This window comes from Mirounga leonina, unplaced genomic scaffold (genome assembly GCF_011800145.1).
Source record: "Mirounga leonina isolate KUSES-001 unplaced genomic scaffold, KU_Mleo_1.0 Mir_166, whole genome shotgun sequence".
NCBI lineage: Eukaryota > Metazoa > Chordata > Mammalia > Carnivora > Phocidae > Mirounga > Mirounga leonina.
This window is the reverse complement of record NW_023270418.1, coordinates 29658147-29679659: the sequence shown is the minus strand read 5'-3', so window position 1 is coordinate 29679659 and position 21513 is coordinate 29658147. Positions and strand designations below refer to the sequence as shown.

Genomic DNA, 21513 nt, shown 5'->3' with positions numbered 1-21513 from the left:
CTGGGGCTCCATTTCAGCTTTAGCTCCAAATGCCAGGGCCCAGCTGCGGTCACCAGAAAGAAGGTGGAGGATGGTGGGAAATGGGCTGGAGGAGAGGAGCGCCCCCTGGAGGCTCAGAAGAAGCAGCGAGGTGCAGTGGGCAGTACACTCCACACCGAAGGAGGCCTGGCTTCTTGCTCAGCTTCTGCGCTAACGTGCTGTGTGCCCTGGGCCAAGTCAATTGCCCTCTCTGTGACTCCCTTTGCTCGTCTGTGTATTGAGAGGGTGACTCCAGAAGAGTGTCTCCACGGGAGGCCTGTGTCTGGGGGTGAGCCCAGGTATCTGCCTTTTAATCATGATCCCCCAGGATTCTTTGGACTAGAGTTGCTCCAGTCCTGGTTCAAATTCCAATAAAGCCTTCCCTTTAAAAGGCAGCACAACCCTTCAACTTTATCCTGATTTGGGAGGTCCCAGGATCTGAGCACCCTGTCGGACTTGGCGGCAGGGAGATCCTGGCAGCACGCCAGGCTGGGCAAAGGCTCCAGGGCCTGGGGAGCTGAGGGAAGAGTAAGGCTGCTCTGACCGCGGGGCAGGTGCAGGGGCGGCTCTGGGGAAAGGCAGCTGAGCCGGAGCATCTCTAGTGTGGCATCGGCGTGGTCTGGAAGCTTGTTAGAAATACGTCCTTCTGCCGCCCCCATCCCCTTCCCCCTCCTACTGAAGAGGAATCTCTCTGGTGGCCGGGTCCAGGAATCTGCATTTTTGCATACTCCCCAGGTAATTCTGATGCATGTGGATGTTTGAGAAGCACTCACTGACTAGACCTTAACTGGCAGGGCTTGGGGTGCAGAGCCAGGAAGTTTGCTCAGATTTGGCTGTGGCAGGTTCTTCGTGTGGGGAAATTCGATCAGAAGTGTGTTCAGACAGAATAATCTAGATACACAATGTGGAGGAGAAACCAAGGTGGAGAATTCCTTTGGGCAAGGCAGGGGGCCCTGCCCCTGGGAGGCAGGCCTGGGTCCTGGTCCCAGGCTCACGGCGCCCATCTTTTGGCCTGAGGCAAATGTGCTCTCCCCTACTCCCCAACCCGGCCTCAGTCCCCCGCTCTGAATCGAGGAAGGAGGGTGGCATAGCAAAATAGCACAGACTGGGCTGCTTAAACACAGATGTTCATTTTCTCATGGTTCTGGAAGCTAGAAGCCCAAGATCAAGGTGTCTGCAAGGATTTTTTTTTTTCCCTGAGGCTTGCGGAGGGTTGCCTCTTGATCTGTGTGTTTGTGTCCGAATCTCTTTTAAGTGGACCAGTCATCAGGAATTCAACCCTTGTGAACTCATTTTACCTAAATTACCCTTTTAAAAAAGGCTTTATGTCCAAATACAATCTCATTCTAGTTACTGGGGGTGAGGATTTCCACATCTGATTTTGGGGGGCAGAGCACAATTCAGAGGAATAGCTATAGCTGGTCTCACCCTGGAACCCCAAGACCGTTGCAGGGGTCAGGAGTGGGGGCTGCCGAGGGCCCACAGTGGAGGCAGCAGAAGGAAGAAGGTGATGCATTTCATTTCTCCTTTCCCTGGGTTTTGACAGCTGGGAGGGACCTGGTTGGGCTTGTAGAATATGGGAGGCTGCAGAAGAAGAGAGGGCCTTAGTGTCTGTTGGTCCATCCAGGGGTGGGAGAGGGCAAATCCCTCTTCTTGAGCCAGAGGGAGGGGAACATGTGGGAAAGGGGAAAGGGCTGATGATGACCCTGATACTGACAGGAGGGGGGCATCCCCCTGCCCCAGGATGGTGCCCCCACCCCATCCCAGCTCCCTAGACCTGGGCTTGTCCCTCTGAGTGCTTATCATAACTGGTCATTATATACTGAGGAATTGTCTAATGTTTGTCTCTCCCTCCCCCTACTTCCTGACTATAAATTCCATGAGGGCAAATTTATACTTACACCCTCAGCACCAAGCAATGCCTGATACCGAGCAAGTGCTCAAAATGTATTTAAAGAATGAATGACTGTAAGGAGCTGTGGTTTCTGGCTCCCATCCGGCCACCAGCTCCTTCTGTCTCCCCCCAGAGGAGTGGAGTCCTGGCCCAAGCCCACACTAAGCACGTGCTCTTCCCACGGGCCGAAGATCATCATTGAGGCAAATTTAGCTATTTATCTCTGAGTAACTGATTAGTAGCCGGGGAATCATAAACTGTGGTAGGGGATGTCAGGGTGCCCTACTCTCCCCCATTCTTTGATCCAGCACTCCTTTCCCTATCCCTGCTCCTGAATGGTGTAACTCTGGGCCTAGGGAGAGACTAATGCCCAGATTCACCTACTTTGGTCTACATCTCACCCCCTTCTTCTATCTGGTTCCCTTCTAGGTCACTGCAGAGTCTCATGGATCCTCTTTCTCTTGGGACCAGTTTTGCACCATCTTGGAGCAGAGGGTAGGATAATGAGCAGAAATTCTGGACAGGAAGGATCAACAGAACTGCACATCTGGCTGGATAAAAAAGATGAGGAACAGGGGCCAAAAAAAGAAAAGAAAAAAGCCTCCAGCATCTTGAACCAAAGGATTGGGAAGAGTCTGGGGCACTAACGGAAAAACAGAGAAGCTGCGGGTATAATCTGGAGGAGGGGGGAGCTGGCTAATTCCAGTCAGGACCATTTTGGAGGAGGGCGAGGGTGCAGGAATTGACATGGACAGGGGATGTTCAGTCAGTATTTGTTAATTTGTATGTTTCTAGGAACTTATCACTGTCTTCCAGATTGCCCAATTTGTTGGCATATAATTATTTATAATCTTCTCTTATAATTGTCTTTCAATCAGCATCTGTTGAAGGAATGAAGGTGTTATTGCCTGAAAGCATGTTAATACACTCTGGAGAAGACAGTTTCAACTTATTCGGGTGCTCTCCTGCCCTGTGAGGGAGTTTTTGTGCGCTGTGGTCATTACGGGGAGGGGCAATCACTCTTGCTCTCAAGGAGCTTCCAGTCTCATTGGAGAGAGATGACATACACTTGGAGGGGAAAACCCATAGGACAAAGCCAGCGGCTTTTTATCTATGTCCCCACCCCCGCCCCACAGAGATTGAACCATCTGGACAGAAATATTGTAAAATGGGGGAAGAGCAGGCATCACCCATAACCTCAGGAGACTAACACAACACTTCTCATTCCTTTGATGTTTATCCCAGGAACCTTCTTCCCTCCCCATGGAACATAAGTTTATGGAAGAATCTCAACCAAAAACTTGACGTAGCTTGATTCCCCCGCCCCCTCCCACCCCAGCTCTTGACCATGTAGGTTGACTCTCTCTTTCCTGCTGGGTTCCTGGCATTTTCCAATCATTTTCGGTTACCCAAACCCAATACAGTTTAGCCCTAGTCATCAATGTTGGTGACACCGCAGAAAGAAACAGAAACGGACATATTTACTTCCTGATGGAAGAACACATCACCACTAATGGAATCCTCCTGAAGAAAAAGTCGCCCAATCTGATTTGATTGAGTCTCTGTACTTGGGTTCCCGTGTGTAGGACTGTAGGGCATGAATGATCATGTTGAACAACAGCAGCAAAATTCAGACTGTCGGGAGACTTTACAAGACCAATAACCCTGGTTCTTTTTTTTTTCTTTAAATATAGACTGCTTCACAAATTTGCGTGTCATTCTTGCGCAGAGGCCATGCTAATTGTTTCTGTATCATTCCAACTTTAGTATGTGTGCTACCCGAGCCAGGGTCCCTGTTTCTTCAATTAAAAAGTTATGAGGAAGAAAAGAGGTGGAGGAGAAACCTATAGGATTAGAGGTTGGCAAACATTTTCTGTAGAGAGCCAGAGGGTAGGGCGCCTGGGTGGCTCAGTTGGTTAAGCAACTGCCTTCAGCTCAGGTCATGATCCTGGAGTCCTGGGATCGAGTCCCGCATCAGGCTCCCTGCTCGGCAGGGAGTCTGCTTCTCCCTCTGACCCTCCCCCCTCTCATATGCTCGCTCTCATTCTCTCTCAAATAAATAAATAAAATCTTTAAAAAAAAAAGCAGCAAGGGCATAATAGACACAAGAGTGGGAGAGGTTACCTACGGCAGAGGGCGGCAGGGGGATGGGACAAGGGAGGAAAACACAGGTAGGAGCATCTGTGCTAGGTATGTTCCCGTTCTTAAGTAGACTGGTGTATTCATGGGCATTAATTTTATTATGCTTCGCAACTACATGTATTCCATGTGTTTTTGTTTTTTAAAGTAGCTTCAGCGCCCAGCGTGGAGCCATCCCTGGGCTAGAACTCACGACCCTGATATCAAGACCTGAGCCGTTATCAGGAGTCCCACGCCTAACCGACTGAGCCACCCAGGCGCCCCTCCATGTGTTCTTTTGTATATATTATATGTTATATATAATTAGTTACAAAATGTATAATTTAAGTCATACAAATAATTCAAATAAAAACTTTGACTCTCTCAAGATCTTAACTCCTGAGCGTGCCTCCCCAGGCCCTCCTAATCTGGCATCAACGCGTTTGTCGCTCCTCGGTCGGCTCCGTCTGGCTTCTGCAGCCACGTCGGACCGCGCCTCCGGCCTCCGTGCCTACTGTTCGGCGTTGCCTTCCACCCCCGGGATGACCTCGGCCGCCGCCTTTCCTGGGCCTCTAAGCGCCCCCCTGAGCGCCCCCTCCGTTCCCTCGGCCGTGCGCACAGCGCCCGCGCGCCCCCGCCGTTTGCTGCGCGCCCCGGGTTCCCCGCCTGGCGCCCCTCCGCGCTCGGCAGGGCCTCACCGCGCTGCGCCAGCGTCCTCCACCCCCGCCTTCGGCTCCTCCCGCAGCAGCGGCGGGATGGGCCTGAGCCCGGCCGCCCACGAAGACAGCAGGCGCCGCCTCTCTCGCTTCCCCCGGCCGCGCCCCAAACCCGCCCCGCGAGCCGCAGGTACGCGGCCTGGGGACCGGCCACCAGCCCCCGGCGGGTCAGCTGTGCCGCGTCGGCCCGGCCGCAGGAACCGGGCTCCTCTCCACCGAGCACGGAGGCCCTACTAGGGGGGCTCTCAGGTCCCAGCGGGCCGTCGGACCCCCAGAAAAGGCACCAGAGATCCCCTCAAGGCTCCTCGTAGCTCTGTGTTGGTCGTGCAAAATGCCCGTTAACCGGAATGAGCGCATACTTGGGAATGATCTTTTGTTGGTAATTCAGTCAAAGGGAGCCAGGCGTCCAGTGCGCCTCTCGGGTATCTCTACCCTCCGACCCTCTTTCGGGTGGAAATGGAAGCGGAGGTGGCAGCTCGCCAACAGAGTTGACAATGGCTCTAGGACTCTAGGGCCCCAGAAGCTTCTTCTTCTTCTTTTTTTTTTTTTAAAGATTTTATTTATTTATTTGACAGAGAGAGACACAGCGAGAGAGGGAACACAAGCAGGGGGAGTGGGAGAGGGAGAAGCAGGCTCCCCGCCGAGCAGGGAGCCCGAGGCGGGACTCGATCCCAGGACCCCGGGACCATGACCTGAGCCGAAGGCAGTCGCTCAACCAACTGAGCCACGCAGGCGCCCGGGCCTCAGAAGCTTCTGTTGTCAGGTTTAGCCTCCGGATTTCTGGGATCTCACTTCATCCTCTCGATTTTATCCCTGGGAGTTCCCGAGTCTCTCCTTCCCAGGGGAACTGAGACCCCTCCAGCATCTAGTCCCACAATCCCCTTCATTTACCCAAAAACTGATTGAGGGCCGACCAGGCGAGGCACGGTTCTCGACTGGAGCTCTGAGCCCACCTTCACATAGATGTCAAGGTGTTTGCTCCAACTCTCCCTTCACAGATTTCATTCCCTGTAGGAGGCAGTTGTGGTTTAAATAGCATCCTCCTCCCCACCCCCCACTAGAAGAATCATCTCAAGCGTTGTTCCAGCTCTCTCCCAAGGAGTGGCAGCAGGGAACTTCAGAGCTGAGCAGAAGCGTCCAGGAGCGGTAAGAGTCTCTGTATGGAAGGACTGGGTCTTAGGGTGGGGAAGCCTTTGAAGAACCGATTTTGCTGGCACTTCTGTAAAGCAAATCCAGAGGTGCTTTCCATAGGAACCAGCTTACACCCCCACCCCCCACCCCCAACCAGTGAAGGGAAGGCTGGTGTGCCCCGGATAATAGATGACCACCAGGCCTGGGGACCACTGACCAGACCTGCCCGGCAGCAGTTTCTAGCCACAAGAACCTCCAGAACCCTAAGAACTGGCACTTACCACATGGCCGCTTGGTCTCACTAATGAATGATGTGATCTTGCAAATTTCCTCAATTCACTTTCATTAAAAACACAGTTTGCTTCTTTTTAAAATTTTGAGGGTCTGAACGTTCCCCAAAGAGCTATACTCCACCCCCATACACTATACTTTGGAGAAGAGGTAAAGCATGGAGGAAAGGCAAAGAAAATGCCATTTTTCGGTTGGTAACGTACCAGGTGTGTATGTATGCTCGCTCCTTTAACCCTCCTGACAACTCTGCGAGACAAATACTCTCATCTCTATTTTATAGATAATCAAACTGATGTTCAAACACATTCATTTACTAGCTCAAGGTTGGACAGCAAGGATCAGAGCTAGGGTTGAAACCCAGGTCTTTTTTTTTTTAAAGTAATCTCCACATCCAACGTGAGGCTTGCAGTCATAACCCCGAGATCAAGAGTCTCACACTCCACCACTCTACTGACTGAGCCAGCCAGGCGCCCCAAACCCAGGCATTTTTGACCCCGATATATTTCACTATATTATCCCAAAGCATAGTCCTGCCTTTGGTTTCAGCCCTCTCTTAACAACGTTTTGGTTCAAGGGACAAAATATATTGATTTCTTTCATGATACTTGCAGTTACAGTATTGAGGCTTAATGAGATTTCTCAGAAATATGGAGCTAGTTGTTGGAAGAAACAGCTCAAGAGTTCAAGGGGCTTGCCTCTCCCAGTAGGATGGGCAGAGAGAGGTAGGGAGTAGAGGCCTGTTGCATTTCATTAGAAGCCATTATGTACTGTTACCATTTTTTAAAAAGTTATGTGGAAGTGTCATTTTGATAAACATGTAAGAAAGATTATCAGCAATAAAAAAAAAAAATCCTGAAAGCTACTCATTGCTATCATTAGCAGTTTAACAGTCATCTGAAAAGCAGTAAACGGCAATTATTTTGCATGGCAGCTAATGGCATGATCATGGAAACAAGCTTTGGGGAGGATGTTTCCTAGGGTCTCAAAATCGAAAGAGATCTGAAAATCACAAATCTGAAGTAATACAGAGAATTTCCAATAATTGTGGAATAGTGTTATTTGTTAACTCTATGTTCACAAAATTCATTTAGGGAGAAGCCCTTAGTTAACTTGGAGACTACAGCCCACCAGAAAAGAGCAGAGTCGAGTTCAACCCCAAAGCCTGGGAGTGCAGGGAAATTAACAAAGCAAGTCGCTGAGGTGGGTATCACGAGTTCTTAGCGCATATCTTTACTGCGCCTGCGACTTTTCTACAGACTGTGTTTTACTTTGTTAAGACTGTGTGGCAGGTTGAAGTGCATCCTGATTTGGGATGTTGTGCCTTAAAAAAAATTTTAAAACAGCTTTGTTGAACTCTACTGAGCTTTACTGAGGTATAACTACATAGCTATAACTGACATACGATAAAGTGCGCATATTTAGAATATACAGTTGGATATGTTTGGTGCGCTGTGTATGCACCCACAAAACCGTCACCACAATCAAGATAATGAACATCTCCGTAACTCCCAAAACATTGTTTCCCTTTGAAATCCCACCTCTCCTCACCCCTATCCCCAGGAAGCATGTGATTCTTGTCACTATACGTTCATTTGCATTTTCTAGAGATTTAGGTCAATGGAATCATATTGTATGTGCTCTTTTTGTCTGTCTCCTTTCACATAATTTCATGTAATTATTTAAAGTTATATCAATATTGTTGCATGTGACTAATAGTTCATTCCTTTTTATTACTGGGTAGTATTCCATTGTATGGATACACCACTGTTATCCATTCACCTGTTGATGGGCATTTGGGCTGTTCCCGGTTTTTGGCTATTACAAATAAAACTGCTGTGAACATTTGTGTGCAAGTCTTTGTGTGGACATATGTTGTCTTTTCTCTTGGGTGAATACCTAGGAATGAAATGGCTGGATCATATGGTAGATGTATTTTTTTTTTAAGATTTTATTTATTTATTTGAGGGGTGGGAGGGGCCGAGGGAGAGAGAGAATCTCAAGCAGTCTCCCCTGTTGAGCACAGAGCCCAGAGCACAGAGCTCAGTCTCAGGACCCTGAGATCATGACCTGAACCAAAGGCAGATGCTTAACTGACTGAGCCACCCAGGCGCCCCCATATGGTAGTTGTATTTTTTTTTTTTTAAGATTTTTTATTTATTTATCTGAGAGAGAGAATGGGAGACAGAGAGCATGAGAGGGGGAGGATCAGAGGGAGAAGCAGACTCCCCACCGAGCAGGGAGCCCGATGCGGGACTCGATCCCGGGACTCCAGGATCATGACCCGAGCCGGAGGCAGTTGCTTAACCAACTGAGCCACCCAGGCGCCCCTGGTAGTTGTATTTTTAACCCCGCCTCTCCTCACCCCCATCCCCAGGCAGCACCTGATCTGCTTCTTGTCACTGTACGTTAATTTGCATTTCATAAAACTCTTACATAGTTAAAAGAGTTACATAAAACATAAAGATATGTTTTCCAAACTGGTTGTGCCATTTTACATTCCCGATGGCGGTGTGTGAAAGTTCCAGTTTCTCCACATCGTCATCAGCATTTGGTATGGTTAGTCTCTTAAATTGTAGCTATCCTCATAGGTCTGTAGGGATTTCATTGTGGTTTTAATTTGCATTTCCCTAATGACTAACGATGCTGAACATCTTCCATATATATCTTCCTTGGTGAAGTGTCCAAATCTTTTTGCCCATTTTTCCCCTTGGTTTCTTCAGAAATTCTGTGTGCAAGCCCTTCGTCAGATATATGCTTTGCAGTATTATCTCTCAGTCTGTGGCTTGTGTTTTCATTCTCTTAACAACATCTTTTGAAGAACAAAATTTTTAAATTTTGATGAAGTCCAATGGATGGTGGTGATGGTTAAACAAATTTTGTAAATTGTATCTCAGAAAAGAAACAGGTGAAAAGCCCCCTTTTACTTCTGTGAATTTTTATTTTATTTTATTTTATTATGTTATGTTAATCACCATACATTACATCATTAGTTTTTGATGTAGTGTTCCATGATTCATTGTTTGCGTATAACAGCCAGTGCTCCATGCAGAACGTGCCCTCTTTAATACCCATCACCAGGCTAACCCTTCCCCCCAACCCCCTCCCCTCTAGAACCCTCAGTTGTTTCTCAGAGTCCATAGTCTCTCATAGTTCTTCTGTGAATTTTTGCCAGGCAAATGGCTGTCCTCCACTAGGGAAATAGAGCTGGGAACTGAGAGGTGAGATGCAGCCTTGAGGAAATTGGACTAAAACTGGCAAATTGTTGCATAAGTGACAAAGCCGTGGCAAAGCTGATGGGTGAATGGGGCGGTGTGATCGACTCCATGGCTCCCTCGGTCTCCCCAGGCTCTGATTGCCCAGCTCTAGGTTTTCTTTTCTTTCTTTGTTTTTTATTGTGGTGAGAGCACTTAATATGAGAACTACCCTCTTAATAAATGTTTAAGTTCTTGTGCACATACCCACATACATACACCCACACAGTCTCTTCCCCAGGCCTCTTTGAAGAGATAGAGGATCAGCATCCTGGGTCCAATCAAGAGATACAAACTACCCAGTAGATTAAACAGGGGGAAGTTTACTATAAAGAATTGTTAAACTATGTAAGAGTAACTATAAGAAATGAAGAACCTCAATATGGCCTCCCAGGGCTGAGGGAGAATACTCAGGGAAGGACAGACTTGGAAGGGGTTTAGACCTCGTTAGAGAGGAGAGCAGAGAAGTTTGGTTTGGCCAGGCTGGGGTGGCACTGTAACTCCTGGCAAGTACAACCTTTTGGAGTGTAGGGGGCGGGGGGCTGGCTGTCAGCAGGTGGTTTGAGCATGCAAAGGAGGGGGGCACCCTCTGGACCACAGGTGGTTCATGTGGGAGACGTGCAGAGGGAATCTAGACATCAGCAGGTACAGGCGATGTTTGGGCACTGATTTCTCTGCCAAAGGGCTCAGAAAGGTTATTGTCGGAGGGTTCTGGCTCAGGCAGAGCTCCACCAGAAGTCCTCACACCCACACTAGACCCGCCCCACCCCCTGCCCCAAGCCAGAAACTGCAGGAGAACCCTTTCCTCTTGCAATGCTTAACAACGTGCTCATTTTCAAGGAGAAAAGCTTAAGAGTTCCCGCACATATCACAGAGCTTATCTGTGATAAGCATTTGGCGCCCAGTGGCAATACATTGATAGCTAGCTCAGTTAGCCTCTGTGGCTTTAATAACTTGATTGACAGCAGGAGTGGGGGCGGGTCCTTTGGTCTTGTATGGGAAGGGAGCTTCTGGCAGCCTGGATTTCTACAGAGTGATGAAACCCAGTGTCTTTAGGCTGAGCTGTAGCTAATCCCCCCCCCCAAACAGTGTCTCCGGAGTTCCTTGGGCACGTGCCATTTCTTTATTTTATCTTATTTCTCCCATCACAGGGCAAACCAAGACCCAGACCCGGAGACCTGATTGAGATTTTTCGAATCGGCTATGAGCACTGGGCCATCTATGTGGAAGATGACTGCGTGGTGCATCTGGCTGCCCCGAGTAAGGGTGGATACTCCTTGACATATCGATATTGATACTGAAGCTAGCAGAGTAAGAAGAAGTGCATTTAGTTACTGTGTTCCTCGGCTGCTGCCCTTCATTAGCAATAAAACACTTGACACATTCCTGGCCCTTAGTGGACTAGGTGATGGAGCTTGATCTCTGTCTACCAAACACCACCGAGTGTCCAGCCCTAAGGGGAGATGAAATGCACAAGGGGGGCCCCGTGTTCGCTGAGCCTCGGTTTCCTTCTTCATATTTCTGAGGCTTCCCCAGGAGGAGTGCAGATGCCTGCATGTTCTGATGGCCCCCAGATGCTGCTTCCGGCTTCCTGATGGCTTGGGCACATCCACCCTGGCTCGTCTCCTTGCTCTTTCTGCCTGTCCCAGGCTGCTCCCGCCTCAGCGTGGACACACAGCCTTCCTTTCGTGGCTCAAGTTTGCCTAACACAAGGCGGAGATTCAACTGGTGACTAATTAAAATTTAGTGGAGGTTTGATGGCAGGACGTGGTGATGGTAGAAGATAGAATGGGAGACACACTCAGTCACAGTGGTCCCCTCCGGCGAAGGGACCCGGAGGTGCTGGGAGAAGGGGAGGCTGGGGGGACACCACTGCTTATGCTCTGATGCCTTTTGAATTTTGTATCCTGTGTGAGTACTGCCCACTCAGGATGAAACTGCAGAGGGGCACTGGGACCAAAGGCCTGTGGCCACACCGTGCTCATGGCCCTCACCCCCACCCCCTCCATCCTTGTCCTTGGGCCCCGCCTCTCACCTGCAGCGGAGCCCGTCTCCCTGCCCCGCCTACACACGGAGAAAGTAAAAAGCGCTCCACATCACCTCCACATCCCCTTTCCAGACTAAGTCCAGGAGCCTCCCTCTTGTATAACCAAAGAGATCTCTAACTGATATGTCCCCACCTTCCCCAACAGATCTTCCTCTAAAAACAAATTCTGCTCCTGAAAGCTGAATGACCCTCTCCCAGCTTTCGTAACATCAGGAGATAGTCTTCAAATACGTATGAAGAGGACAAGGGACACTTCTTGTTCTCGGTCAACTTTCGGAGGGGCAAGGGCACACACATTTGCCTATCCTTATGGTCGGAGCAGAAAAATGGTCTTGTTTTTAAATTACCACCGGACCTCCCTGGCTTTGGGCAGGTTCTTGACCCTCTCTGAGCAGCTGTCTCCTCTAGGGACTGAATATGATAATATAGGGCCTTTTAAATGGTTCCTTTTTCAAATCTATGGAACCCTGTTTTCAAATTTCAAATATTTGAGTGGAGAGAAAGGCAGAGTGGCTCTGGGCGGAAGCTGGGTGGGTAGCACCCAGAGCCCAGTTTGCTTGGCCTCCCCTGCGCCCTGCTGAGGCTGCAGAGGGAGGCAGGTCACGGAGCCCCACGCCAGCCCCACAGCCAGGAGCGGACGCTCACACCTAAGGGTGCTTAGCGCACGTTTGTGAAGATTACTGAAGTCTGGTTAGGAAAGCAAGACTCAAATCCTAGGACTTGGTCAGGTCAGTACAGTACAGAATGAAGTCTGGGTCTGCGCTGTAAAGCAGCTCTAGAGTTTTATGAGAAAGAGACTGCTGACAGTGGGGAATGCGGTGCAGGGCAGAAGTCTTCCTGGGAAGGTTGGTCCCAGGCAGCCACACTCACTTGGGTGGCTCGGATAGTTAAAGCATCTGCCTTCAGCTTGGGTCATGATCTCAGGGTCCTGGGATCAAGCCCTGCATTGAGCTTCCTGTGCTCAGCGGGGAGTCTGCTCCCTCTCTCTCTGCCCCTCCTCCCTGCTTGTGTTCTCTTTCTCTCTCTCTCAAATAAAAAAATAAAATCTTAAAAAGAAAAAAAAGAAAGAAAGTGAAAAGACAAGTCGCAGAATGCACAAAGTATTTGCAAACATATATCTGACACGGTTCTACTACCCAGAATATGTAAAGAATTCTTACAATTCAATAATATAGAGACAAATAACCCAATTTTTAAAATGGGCAAAGGATTTGAATAGACTTTTCTCCGTGGCCAATAAGCGCATGAAAAGATGCTCAACATCATCTGTCATTTAAAAAAAAAGAAAAAGAAAAGAAAAAGGGCTGATAGGCAGGCTGATATCCAGGCGACAGGCGTCTCACTGGGGGGCAGCTCATTTCATCCAACTCCTGGTCCTCGGCCATGCCTTTGACAGATGCCAAAGCCAAGATCTTAGAGGGAAGCACCTTGACCCACAGCTTAGACTGAGCCAGTGCTCTGCCCCTTGCTGTCCCTCGCAGCTTTCCAGCTTCTGTTCATCTTGGTCTCTAGGTGAGGAATTGGAGGCGGGCAGCATCACTTCCGTCTTCAGCAACCGCGCAGTCGTGAAGTATAGCTGCCTGGAGGACGTGCTGCATGGCTGCTCCTGGAAGATCAACAACAAGCTGGATGGGACGTACCTGCCCCTGCCCGTGGACCAGATCATCCAGCGTACAAAAAAGATGATCAACAAGATAGTGCAGTACAGCCTGATCGAAAGGAACTGTGAGCACTTTGTCAATGACCTCAGATACGGTGTGCCGCGGAGCCAGCAGGTATGAGGCCTTTTGCTCGGACGGTGGCTTCTTGCTGGGGCTTGTCATCTCATCAGTGATCAGAACGGTGGTCAGTGGTTTCGTGCTCTTTGTTGTACTGGTGGGCTTCTACTTCTCAGGACTTTCCGGTTCAGGAGGTGGTTTCCCCTCTGTTAACCCATGGAGGAGTGCAAAGGCTGGGGGGGTCTCCTTGGCCAGGCCATTTTATTTCTGAGACTGTTTGTTCTTTTACAAAACGGGGATGAAGTGAGGTTTTCAGCTACATCTGGCCCACAGACATGTTTTGCTTGGATGAGTAGTGGTTTGTTTTTTCTTTTTTTAATTTGTATTATTTGCCAACATTTAAAAACATAGAAGTTTTAGATAAAAAGATCTGGAATCACAGCCTTTCTAGAACAACTAATTGATCAGGCCATCAGGCCCGTGTTCCTGCTTGCTGACACCCTGTAGGGCCAAGTAGTGGCTGCCTCTTTAGATGGGACTTGTGGGGGTCGACGTGCCACCTACCAGCTTTGCCCACCTTACCTGCCTGGCCCGTGCGTGTTGCCTTTGGGTTTGTGACCCCCCCCACCCCCACCACACAGGGCGGGGATAAATCCAGTGAAGCACAGTCCATGTGTTCAAGAGCTTTGAAAAATAGCTCAAAATATGTGACAAATTGAGCAGCCCTCATTCCTATTTGATCCTTACTAAAACCCCATGAGAGGAGCAGAGGATGTATTTATTATCCCCTTTTTAATAGACTGAGAAATGAAGAATTAAAGGAGGAACGTAATTTTTCTGCTTTTTTTCTGTGGTTCTTATGTTCCCTCAGGGTACTGGGCTCAAATCCCATTGCTGGTCTCTCTACTATTGCTGAGTGAGCATGAGCAGGTCACCCACGCCCTGTCCCCCTCCACTTTCTGGACCTTCCTCCTTTGTATTCTATCCTCTCCCAGCCTGTACTCCATTCTCTGGAGGCCTCACTCCAGTGCGGGGGTGGGTGGGGGGCTTGGGGGCTCCAGTGTAAGGGATCTCCCATCCCAAGAGCATTTGTGCATGACAAGAAGACCCCAGGGACCAAATGGATGATATGGGGCCTTCTATGGAGTGTGGGCCATGCTCAGACACTAATTCCCACCATGACTTTGTCCAAGTGAGTTCCCCTCCCTGGTTCTCAGGCTCCCTGATTGCAGGATGAGGGCCTCGGTGGCTGACCCACTCCGAGATCCTTTGCCTCTGAGCCCTACCCTAGAGGCTGACCCTGGGCTGAATGGCTCTGAGGGAAGAAGGCCAGGAGCCGTGGATGCCCCCGGCGGGGACAGGGAGTGTGTCTGCCTCTGATGTTCTTCTCGGGCCATCCTGAATTCTCTAGGTCTCTTGCAACCCTAGGATCTTTGGAAATAGAGGCTAGCACAGGTGGCTTCCTCCTCCAGGCAGGCCGGGTGCTGAAGGGGAGTGGGGCGGTGGGGGCAGGGCAGGGCACAAGCCTGGGATGGCCCCTGAGTGTCCTGTCAACCGGTCTGCTTTGCAGGTAGAGCACGCCCTGATAAAAGGGGCAAAGGCTGCGGGAGCGGTCATCTCAGCGGTTGTGGAGAGCATCAGGCCCAAGCCCGTAACTGCCTGAAGGCGCTCGGGACTCCAAGCAGAGGAAGTGCCGCTGCCATCCGCAAGGACACGTGCCTCCTTGCCTCCCCTTGCCTTCTCTCTCCGTAACCCCACTCGAGAAAACTGTGTGCTTCTGGAAGAATCTAGAATGTATCCAATTACCCCTCCAGAAATACATCCAATATATGTGATCCTAGATCCGTGGACTCGCGGGGTGAGAAGAACCTAATATTTATTATTATGCATCCGTTAGGCGCCGGGCACCGTGCTGGGCGTTTCATAGGCTTGTCTCATCTCCCTCCCTGCGGGAAGGGCCTTGCTTGTTTCTCAGGCTGACTCGGGTCTGCGATGTTTGGATACCACCTACACCAGCCGGGAAACCCCTGCTTGAACATTCCCAGTAACTGGGAGCTCTTTTTCAGAAGTTCTTGTTCTTGAACTAGAAAGTCTCCAGCTTTTTGCATTCATGAGAATCCTGCTCTTCCTGACCTGCAGCGCTGTGCAGGGTTGGCGGGGAGGGGGTGTGGGGGGTGTGGGGGGGTGGGGAATGGAAGGAAGCTCAGTGGCTTGCTATTCGGGGCCATCTGTGCTTAATCCAAAATCATACACCAGCCTTATTCTTTGTTGTTTGACACCCCCTTGCTTTAAAGTATAATCAACATTTACTTTGCTTTTCTACCTTAGAATTACCGGGAAATTTGAAACTGTTATTTTCATTGATTTCAGATGAATATTTAAAATAATTTCCTCAGTGGACTTCTGTGCGCATGAGGGAGAGGAAGGAGCGATTTTTTGTGTGTTGACCACTGTTGGCATGACAGCAGATCCAGAATTATGACCAGGGACTGTTGGTGCCCACTGAGAGCTGAAGCCATCCGGGAAGGCTAGAGAGGGACTCTCAGAATGGCTAGGAACTGTGATCGATGTGGACGAGAGCAAGATGGAGCCCCCAAAGCATTTCACATGAGACCTGTTAGGATCGCCCATGAGCCTTTCTCCTGTTTGAACAAAGTAGACCCTCAGGGAAACTCTTCCATTCCCTAACCCCCTCCCTTCCATTCTTTTCTTAGCAATCCGAACCTGACTATATCCTTCTGTTCCATAGACGCTGGAGTCTGGGTGTGTGTCTCTGTCTTTCCCGATGGCCTCTATCTCTGCTTTGCGTGGCAGTTCCGGGTGTTGGTAGGTAGAGCGTATGCCCTCATTTCTGTGAATCATGATGAGGGTAAAGCCGTTATTACCCTGAGTCCCTCCAATCACCTCCCCCCACCCCCCAGAATCTGCTGAGTTCCCGAAACTGCTCCCTTCTGCTCCGTCTTCATTATTGTCTAGGTTGAGACTTCCTTTGAAGTAGAACCCAACCACCAGGAATGTATCTTTTATAAAGTATATTCCTTTTAATTTTGAATTAAGTCGCTCATGTATTAGTAAACCTTTTGATTCTGAAGAATGACTGGCCTCCCAGACCATAGTAATCATTAATCCAGTAAACCGGATGTTGTTTGATTTACAAACAACTCCCCCACTCCAGAGAGTGTTTAGTAACTTCTAAACTAAAGGCTCATTCATCTCTTGCTTAGGTTTGGGACAGAAAGACACTTCTGTGGCTTTTTTGGTTTTGCACCCAGTGGGGCCGAGGGCCTCAGGTGCGTAATCAGGGTTTACGTTCATTCATTCATCCAACAAACATTTTTGAGCATCTACCACGTGCCACGCCCTGGCTCTCCCCACCTTGGCCTGAACCCACGAGCAGTGCTCAGGGACAGCAGTGAGAAGTTGAGTTGGTTAGAAGGACGCAAGTCACAGTGGAGCATGGGGCGGAGACCACCTGGCTGGACAGCTGTCTTCTCTTACCTCCCAGCTGCCCATAAAGCCACGAGCTCTGGAACGCACACCTTACACTTCCAGGGGTGGGGGGGGGGGTCGAGGGAGGGTTTCTTAAAGTGCTGTTTACAAACCTGGAGTTTATAAACCTGAAGTTCTGCCTTCTAGGGTCAAAACTGAAATCTCTGCTTTGGGTGGAACCAATCCGGTAAACCTTTTCAGTGTTGTAGCTAGAAGGCACATACCTGCTGTTCCAGGAATCCCTAAGGGAAAGTCATGTGAATGCAAATGTTTCTGAGATGTTACACATGGATCTCTTGTTTGTGTGCTTTTTTTTTTAGTGTTTTTATTCCTTTTCCCTTTGGGGGGAAGGGCGAGTGGGGTCAGTGGTGGTGTTGGTTCACTGGGCATGTCACAGGGAAAGTCAGAGAACTTGACCATGCTGGTTTCCTTCAGGGTAGGGGTAGTCGTGACACATGAGCCCGCAGGGACTGTGCGCAATCCGGGTGTTTTGCTTACTGATTGAAAGGCCAACTTCGGGAAACACTGAATTAGCTCTGCAGAGAGTATTACGATGGTAAAGGGATCTGGTTTCGCTGGCTGGGAGTGGGAGATAGGGAGTGCAAAACATGTCAGTCAGGGATGCCAACTGAGTAAAACAAAGAAGCCCTCCTCCCTGGCAGCAGGCCAGAGGCTGAGGGGAGACCCGGACAGAAGGGAGTCTCCTGCGACACCAGGAGTAGAGATAAACTGCTCCCCAGTGTCTGCCTAATGCTCACAATCACCTTTTGTTATTCTCAAACCTTGTCTTGAGAAGGGAGATGAAGGAGCCATAGCACAAGACTATAGTACCCAAGAGAGCGACTGCTACAGAGACAAGAGGCCCAGGGGCCGCTGGAGGGAGTCCGTCAGAAGCAAGCAGACCAGCGGGGGTTCCAGGTCCATGTCCTCCGGAAAACCCTGGGAGGGAACTGGGTCTCCTGCAGTCACGCAGGAGGGGAGCTTGGTCAAAAAAATGAGATTTTATTTTATTATTTTTTTATGGAAATGTATGCACTTTTAATTAAAAATTTTTTTTAGTTCAAGTATAATTAACATACAGCATTACGGTCATTTCAGGTGTACAATATAATGATTCAGCAATTCTCTACATGACTCTGTGCTCGTTATAAGTGTGCTCTTAACCCCCACCAACTATTTCACCCATCCCCCCCACCTCCCCTCTGTCAACCCCCAGTTTGTTCTCTGTACTTAAGAGTCTGGCTTTTGTTTGTCTTTTTTTCTTCTTCTTTGTTTGTTTCTTAAATTCCACATATGAATGAAATCCTGTGGTATTTATCTTTCTCTGACTTATTTCACTTAGCCTTATACCTTCTAGATCCATCCATGTTGTTGCAAATGGCAGGATTTCATCCTTTTTTATGGATAATTAGTATTCCTCACCTATGGGTGGACACTTCGGCTGCTTCCATAATTTGGCTATTGTAAATAATGCTGCAATAAACATAAGGGTGCATGTATTCCCTTTTTTTTTTGAGAGAGAGAAAGAGTGCAATTGTGGGGGAAGGGGCAGAGGGAGAGAGAGAATTTTAAGCAGGCTCCACATAGTGCAGGGCTCCATCTCACGACATTGAGATCATGACCTGATCCAAAATCAAGAGTCAGACGCAGGTTGCCTGGGTGGCTCAGTTAAGCATCTGCCTTTGGCTCAGGTCACCATCCCAGGGTCCTGAGATTGAGCCCTGGATAGGGAAGCCTGCTTCTCCCTCTCCTTCTGCCCCTCCCCCCACTCATGCTCTCTCTCAATCTGCATTCTCTCCCTCTCAAATTAAAAAAAAAAAAAGAGTCTGACACTTAACTGACTGAGCCACCCAGGTGCCCCACATGTATCCCTTTGAATTAGTGTTTTTGGGTTTTGGGGGGGTAAATACCCAGTAGTTGAATTACTGGATGATATGGCAATTCTATTTTAAATTTTTTAATGAAGTTTTAAAATTTTAATTCCAGTATAGACAACATCCAGTGTTATTTTAGTTTTGGGTATACAATATAGTGAGTCAACAGTTCTATACATGACTCAGAGCTCACAATGATAAGGGCACCCCTTCATCCCCATCCCCTATTTCACCCATCCTCCACCCACCTCCCCTCTGGTAACCACCGGTTTGTTCTCTACGGTTAAGAGTCTCTTGGTTTGTCTCTCTCTGTCTCTCTCCTTTGCTCATTTGTTTTGTTTCTTAAATTCCACATATGAGTGAAATCCTATGGTATTTGTCTTTGTCTGACGGACTTATTTCACTTACTATAATACTCTCTAGCTCCATCCCTGTCATCGCAAATGGTAAGATTTCATTCTTTTTTATGGCTTATTTTTTAATTTTTTGAGCAAACTCCATCCTCTTTTCCACAGCGGCCGCAGCAGCTCGCATTCCCACCAACAGGGCACAAGGGCCAAAAAAGCAAGATCTTAGAGGGAAGGCTGCTTTCTGAATCTGTGGGACTTGAATGCTCATGCCACACATGTGGTCCGGCCCAACATGAGGGCAGTGGGAGCAGAACGCTCTGCCTTCTGACGATCATAGACCATTCTGACCTGCACGCTGTTCCTACCGAAACTTCTTTTGTCACTTGAGCAAAACAGTAAATGGCCATACAAACTCGGGGAAAGCTCTGTAAGCCATGCAAGGTTCTGTTCTCTCGAACGGTCTCCTCCCAGCGTGGTTGAGACCACCTGTCAGTTAGGCAGAGCCTGGGAATAGAAGACAACTGTTTGGGGGCACCTGGGTGGCTCAGTCGTTAAGCGTCTGCCTCCGGCTCAGGTCATGGTCCCAGGGTCCTGGGATCGAGCCCCGCATCGGGCTCCCTGCTCCGCGGGAAGCCTGTTTCTCCCTCTCCCTCTCCCCCTGCTTGTGATCCTGCTCTCACTGTGTCTCTTTCTGTCAAATAAATAAATAAAATCTTTAAAAAAAAAAAAAAAGAAGACAACTGTTCGTGGACCTCACGGCTGCTTCTTGGCACAGAGGAAGTGGTTTGGGTTTGGTTTGGTTTTGCTGGATTATGGTGGGTATTTTTTTTTTTAATATTTTGCTGACTCAGATTATTCAGTTTGCTAGGTTAAATATAAAAGATTAATTTTTATGTTTGCTTTCAGACGTATTGCTTAAAGTTCACCCCCAAAGTTAAGGCATATCTGAGTCTGTAGCCACGTGGGGGATGCTTTGGGAATGAATACATTCGGGTACTTGCGCTTCTGCTTCAAAAGAAAGGTTTTCGAGAAAATCAGCGGAGGCCACAACAGGCTTCGTTCACCTTTGCCCGAACCCACGAGCAGGGGCCAGGGTGGCAGTGAGGAGTTCTGAGTTAAAAAGACAAGGCTACTGCGGCCCCCATGTCATAGCAGCAGAACCCTCTCTCCAGGCACGATGTCATCGAGCTGCCTGTGTCTGCACGGGATAAACCTGGAGCAGCTCTGGGTGAGGCGAGGCCCAGGGGGCAGCAGGGGGCTGGGGGTGGAGGGCGGCGTCTGCTGGACGGGAAGCCTCTCAGAGGAGCTCTGCCAACTGTTGATAAGAATGCAATACTACCGACTAACAACAATAGTAATAGTGACATTCACGGAGCGTGCACCCCGCTCTAGGCGCTGTTTTAAATGCTTTAGGACCTCCCTTGACCCCGTGCTCCATGTGTTTCTTACCTTCACCGCAGACTCTGTGGCCCCTGAAACAGCTGCTCCCGCTCGACACGCTTGATCCAGGGCTTTAAGTGGGTAAATGTTTATAGCAGTAATATCTCCACTTGGTGAAATAAGAACTTTGAGATCAAGAGCTGCTTTATTTTATTTTTTTTAAGAGCTTCTTGATAATGAACCCCTAGTTAGGGGAAGAGAGTATTTAAGGCTCAAAGATGCATAATGATGACAATGTGCAGGGCCAAAGACCGCATCATCCGCGGGGCCCACCAAGCAAAGGCAGAGTCTGTACATAATCCTGACAGCGGCCCGCGGCTGGTAGGTGAGTAGGAGTAGAGATTGGTGGGGAGGATGAATTTTTGAAGCTGATCTGTACCACCTTTGGGATGGAAGTGCTCTGCAGGATCTCACACTGAGCTGTGTTTATCCACATGCAGTAACGACTCATAGAACCAAAGCAATAAGGTGTGTCCTCTTTACGGGAGGTGGAGAAAAGCTCAGTCTGGGGAGGGACGAGGGAGTCACAGGACATCAGAATCTCTTTGGTAGGAATCAGCCTTTCAGGATTGATGTGGCAGAGAGCATCAACTCGACTACTACTCTGCAAGGCTGGGCTCAGGAGGGGTGGGGTGGGGGAGGCTCACTCAGTCTTGTCCGTCAAGAACATATACCCACACTCCAAGCATGAGGACCCTGGCAGTTACATAATATTAAGAAAAGTGTAGAGGGGCGCCTGGGAGGCTCAGTTGGTTAAGCGACTGCCTTCGGCTCAGGTCATGATCCTGGAGTCCCGGGATCGAGTCCCGCATCAGGCTCCCTGCTCATCGGGAAGCCTGCTTCTCCCTCTCCCACTCCCCCTGCTTGTGTTCCCTCTCTCACTGTGTCTCTCTCTGTCAAATAAATAAATAAATAAAATCTTTAAAAAAAAAAGTGTAGAAAGATGCATATGTATCGTGATCTGTCATCCTCCAAATATGGGGAAATAATCTGGGAGAAACTTCTTGAAGTCTTTTTCTCTAGATATTCCCAGAGCTGCAAGTAGACCTGTCTTAGGGCTCTCTTAGTTGCAAAGGATGGAAAACTCAACAAAATAGCATAAGCAAAGTGAGGAATTTGCTGGTTTAAGTGACTGTCAAATCCTGGAGTAAATGAGGACAGCTGGATTTAGGGCTT

At 49.0% G+C, this 21513-nt stretch overlaps 1 protein-coding gene, 1 long non-coding RNA gene and 1 other non-coding gene across 4 annotated transcripts; 2 read left to right on the top strand and 1 right to left on the bottom strand.

Annotated features, from left to right (window-relative positions):
- The first annotated feature begins 488 nt into the window (after positions 1-488).
- On the top strand, positions 489-4304 carry LOC118015966. Of its 2 annotated transcripts, XR_004680733.1 has the most exons (3): positions 494-753; positions 2342-3770; positions 4203-4304. It is a non-coding gene; the product is annotated as an uncharacterized LOC118015966 (long non-coding RNA). The 2 variants fall into 2 exon arrangements; XR_004680732.1 differs by lacking the exon at positions 4203-4304 and having other exon boundaries at positions 489-753; positions 2342-3619.
- Positions 3597-3699, bottom strand: LOC118016383. Its single transcript, XR_004680802.1, has one exon. It is a non-coding gene; the product is annotated as a U6 spliceosomal RNA (small nuclear RNA).
- Positions 4305-4785: 481 nt separating the features above from the next.
- Positions 4786-14900, top strand: PLAAT5 (phospholipase A and acyltransferase 5). Its single transcript, XM_035012378.1, has 6 exons — positions 4786-4961; positions 5803-5892; positions 7260-7368; positions 10571-10679; positions 12979-13241; positions 14755-14900. The coding sequence occupies exons 1-6, from the start codon at positions 4786-4788 to the stop codon at positions 14845-14847; spliced, it is 840 nt and encodes a 279-aa protein (XP_034868269.1). The 3' UTR covers positions 14848-14900.
- Positions 14901-21513: the final 6613 nt, after the last annotated feature.